This window comes from Myotis lucifugus, unplaced genomic scaffold, assembly GCF_000147115.1.
Source record: "Myotis lucifugus unplaced genomic scaffold, Myoluc2.0 scaffold_214, whole genome shotgun sequence".
Classification (NCBI taxonomy): Eukaryota; Metazoa; Chordata; class Mammalia; order Chiroptera; family Vespertilionidae; genus Myotis; species Myotis lucifugus.
In genome coordinates this window covers 840,053-844,506 of record NW_005871262.1, presented here as the reverse complement: position 1 = coordinate 844,506, position 4,454 = coordinate 840,053, and the positions used below count along the sequence as shown (strand labels likewise).

At 55.5% G+C, this 4,454-nt stretch overlaps 1 protein-coding gene across 1 annotated transcript; it reads left to right on the top strand.

The window, feature by feature from the left end:
- Window positions 1-239: 239 nt before the first annotated feature.
- Window positions 240-4,042, top strand: THBD (thrombomodulin). The gene has a single exon (XM_006097927.3). It carries the CDS (start codon window positions 489-491, stop codon window positions 2,232-2,234), a length of 1,746 nt encoding a protein of 581 aa, XP_006097989.1. The 5' UTR covers window positions 240-488; the 3' UTR covers window positions 2,235-4,042.
- The last annotated feature ends 412 nt before the right edge of the window (window positions 4,043-4,454 follow it).

The following is a 4,454-nucleotide window of genomic DNA, read 5'->3' as shown; positions in this document are numbered from 1 at the left end:
TTATGAAGAAAAAGAAAGGGGACCAAGAGATTAGGATGGGCGGCGAGCCTGGAGCCCGAGTGGAGGGAGCCGGAGTGTCGCCCTGCGGACAGGGGTGGTGTCTGCGCCTGGCAGCCCCGCCCAGGACCGCCCAGAGCCTGGGCGCGTTTACGCATCGCGGCCAGGAGATCCCGCGCGCGAGGGCGGGCCCTAGGAGTCGGCAGAACCCAGTAATCCGAGAATGCAACATCAGCCCTTCCCACCAGCACTTCCTTCCTTTTCCCGAACGTCCAGGAGGGAGGGCTGCGCTCTTATAAACTCGCCCTGGCTCGCCGGCATATCAAAGGCTGCTTCGCCCTGGCTGCACCACGCAGCCCGACACTCCTGCTCCGGTACAGCCACGAACAGCTGTCGCCACCAGCGCCCCGCGCCTCTCAGAACCGGCCGGGCTCGGACCGGCGGTGGCGCTTGCGCGGTCCCCAGCGCCTGCACGCGGTGTGCGGGCCAGCATGCTGCGGGTCCTGCTCCTCGGCGTGCTGGGCTCTGCAGCCCTGGGTCTCCCGGCTCTCCCCCAGCCCCAGCCCCAAGGAAGCCAGTGCATCGAACAAGACTGTTTTGCTCTCTTCCGGGGCCCTGCCACCTTCCTCGCCGCCAGCCAGGTCTGCGAGCGCCTGCGGGGCCACCTGATGACCGTGCGCTCCTCGGTGGCCGCTGATGTCATCTCCCTTCTATTGAGCGGCGGCGGCGGGGGCGAGAGCCCGCGCCTCTGGATTGGCCTGAAGCTCCCGCCAGGCTGCAGCGATCCGGGTCACCTAGGTCCCCTGCGGGGCTTCCAGTGGGTGACGGGCGACAACCAAACCAGCTACAGCAGGTGGGCGCGGCTGCGCGAGGCCCCCGCGCCTCTCTGCGGCCCGCTGTGCGTGGCCGTCTCGGAGGCTGGGGTCCCCGCATCAGGTGAGCCGTCCTGGGAGGAGCAGCAGTGCGCCACCGAGGCCGACGGCTTCCTCTGCGAGTTCCACTTCCCAGCCTACTGCAAGCCTCTCGCGGTGCGGTCGGGTGCCCCGGCGACCGCCAGCATCTCAGTCAACTACAGCACCCCGTTCGGGGCCCGAGGGGCGGACTTCCAGGCGCTGCCGCTGGGCAGCTCCGCCGAGGTGGCGCCCTTTGGGATGGAGCTGGCGTGCGAGCTGAGGCCAGGGGAGACCGACGGCCGCTGGGGCCGGGCCAGGCCGGGCGCCTGGGACTGCGGCGTGGAGAACGGCGGCTGCGAGCACGTGTGCAACCGGAGCGCCGGGGAGTCCCGCTGCTTCTGCCCCGCGGACACCGCTCCGGAGGCCGACGGGCGCTCCTGCACCGCTGCTGAGGAGTGCGAAAAACGCTGCCAGCACTTATGCCACCGCAACCCCGACGTGCCCCGCGGCTACTCGTGCATGTGCGATGTGGGTTACCAGCTGGCTGCGGACCAGCACGGGTGCGAGGACGTGGACGACTGCATGCAGGTGCCCAGCCCGTGCCCTCAGCTCTGTGTCAACACGCAGGGCAGCTTCGAGTGCCGCTGCCATCCTGGCTACGAGCTGGTGAACGGCGAGTGCGTCGAGTCTGAGGACCTGTGCCTGGGAAATAACTGCGAGTACCAGTGCCAGCCCCTGAAGAAGACGGACTCCCCGCCGTACCGCTGCATCTGCGCGGAGGGCTTCGCGCCCGTGCCCCACGCCCAGCACCAGTGCCAGATGTTCTGCAACCAGACTGAATGCCCAGCCGACTGCGATCCCAACTACCCGGACACCTGCCGGTGCCCCGATGGTTACATTCTGGACGAGGGCTCAGTGTGCACCGACATCGACGAGTGCGCCAATGGCAATTGCATCAACGCCCTTTCCTGCAAAAACCTCCCTGGCACCTATGAGTGCATCTGCGGGCCAGGCATGGTCAAGACTGGCGACTGTGACCCCATCCCCGTGATTGTAGGCGGCGCCGGCGGCGGCGGCGACGAAGGGGGCTCTGGGGAGCCTCCGGCCAGCCCGACACCTGGCGTCACCTCCAGCCCCAGGCCTGCAGGCTCCGTGCACTCTGGCGTACTCATTGGCATCTCCATCGCCAGCTTGTGTCTGGTGGTGGCGCTTTTGGCGCTCCTCTGCCACCTGCGCAAGAAGCAAGGCGCCATGCAGGCTGAGCTGGAGTACAAGTGCGGGGTCCCCTCCAAGGAAGTGGTGCTGCAGCACGTGCGGACAGAGCAGATGCCTCAGAAACTCTGAGGGGTCTCCCTCCCTGGCCCCAGGTGTGGGCTTGGCCCTTACCTGGCCTCCTCCCCCGGCCTTACTCCAGGGCTGTCCCCAAAGCACCTTAGCTGGCATCAGAACTGGAGGAGACCCCCATCCCGTCTTTTGCTGACGCCAGGAATGGCTGGGGAGGAGGGACTGGAAGGAGAATGCACCCCAGTTACTTCCATGATGTCATCAGACTACTTACTGGGCAGAGACGGCAATTTTAAAATGAATATGGAGATTGCAAAGTGCCCTGTGCCTTCTGTAAGGCAGGAGGGTGAGCACTATTGGGCAGACTGTGATCCGATGGACTAGTGAGTGCGATTGTGTCATGTTGATGACTAAGATATTTATTTTTTTAAGTATTTAGGACTTTTTGTTCTATTTTCCCTACCTGTATGTCTTCATCCCACATTGCGTCCCTCCCTACCTTCCTGCTCTCTTTCTCACCTCCCCTGTCTATGTATTTATATACTCCCACTTGTCAAGTGGTAGTTAAACTACGTTGGTGAATTGTTCCCCCCCCCCCCCCAGCCCCTCGCATTTATGAAGCCAAGCCTCATTTCCCCCTCTCATTCCTCCCAATTTTCCCTTCCCAGGAACTGGGCCAACCCCTCTGAGTCACCTTACCTGCATCTGACTCTACTTCTACTTTTAGCTGTCTGCCTAGGGCCTAGGCAGAGCTCTTATGTGAAACAGAGCAAAAACACTAAAAATAAGAATGCCTGGGCATTTATTCTTTCACCAGATTTGCGAATTTATCCTGAAGTTTCATGCTTCCAGGGCCAATATCATTTTAACAAAGGTTAAGATGTGAGAGGCATTTGTTAAATTAATGTTGCTGGACTGTCTTAGAAAGTCAACCCAAGGAGTTTTTATTTTTATTTTTTAAACAGTGAGCCTGGGTTTTATTATTGGTGTTGTTTTGATTTGGACTGAAAGGTAGTCATTGTTGTTAAGCTTTTATGCAGTTTCCTTTTTCATTTTTATTATTGTTGTTGTTATTGTTATTTTTAACAGTGTTGGAATGTTCACATGATTGCTCTAGATTGAAAGAAAAAGGAATCATCTCCCAGGAGATAGTTTAAGAAAGTTATGAGTTGCCTGATTCATGCCAATTACCATTTTGACTCACTGTTTTTGTCATCTGCAGGCTAAAATAAAACCAGCTTTACTGTTTTGGGGGCATTTGGGAGTTTGGGGATGGTACCTGGCGGATGCCCAGGCCAGGCCCTCACCTTGATCAGGCCCTTGAGAATGTCTCCCACTTCAGAGGGGCCTTCTCACCTCATTCACTTGGGACTTGCTCCCCACAAGAAATGGGGGTTGCCTTTGCCCTCCCCCAGCAGCAGGTTAGAAATTCAGAAACTTGGGCTCCACACCACTGACTCCATGAGAATCTGTATTTTAGCAAGATCTGCAGGGGGTTATCTGCCAGTATGGTTTGAGGAGAATGGTTTCAGACAGCTCCCAACTTTTGGAATTGAGTATACGGGGATCAGTAATGAGTAGCAGGCCGAGTCAGGGCCTTTATTTTCAAGAAACTGAGGAATCTTAATTTCCAGTGGAAAAAACTAGGTACACCCCTTAAGACATCATTAAACAGGGTTTTTGGTTCAACTAAGCTAGGAATGAAATTATGAATGGGAAAAATGTATATCTTTTGTGACAAAGATTTTTTTCTACTATTTTGTAAACTCAGCATATTTGTACATATTTATTTATTGGAGATAAACTAGAACACAGGCAAAACCCTTGCTTATGACATCACTTATAGAAAATAAACAAATAACAGTGTGCCTTGGGTTGCATGTCTGTCCACCTCCCCTCTCTCCACCCCCATTTTCCATCATTAAACAATGCAAATTCCATGAATTGAATTTAAAGGTCGCTCCACACCCATCACTAGCTCATGGCATCATCTCTGACTTAGAAAGATGTTTTTCAGAGGAGATTGTTTTCACTGTAGGATGTCATGTTCTATCTGTGTGCACAAATGTTTATTTACTTTTCCTTCTGCAACCATAACAACTTCATACAAAGGACTTGTGTCGATGCATTTTAAAGGATTATTTAGATTATTTGTTGGGATGAATTAAAGAAACAATCCTTGGGGCATCTCTAGAATCCCAGCTGTGTGTCCTTCTGCACAAGGTTTGGTATTATTTGCTCCCTGAGATATGCAAACAGCAGACATGAGGGAGTCTCAGT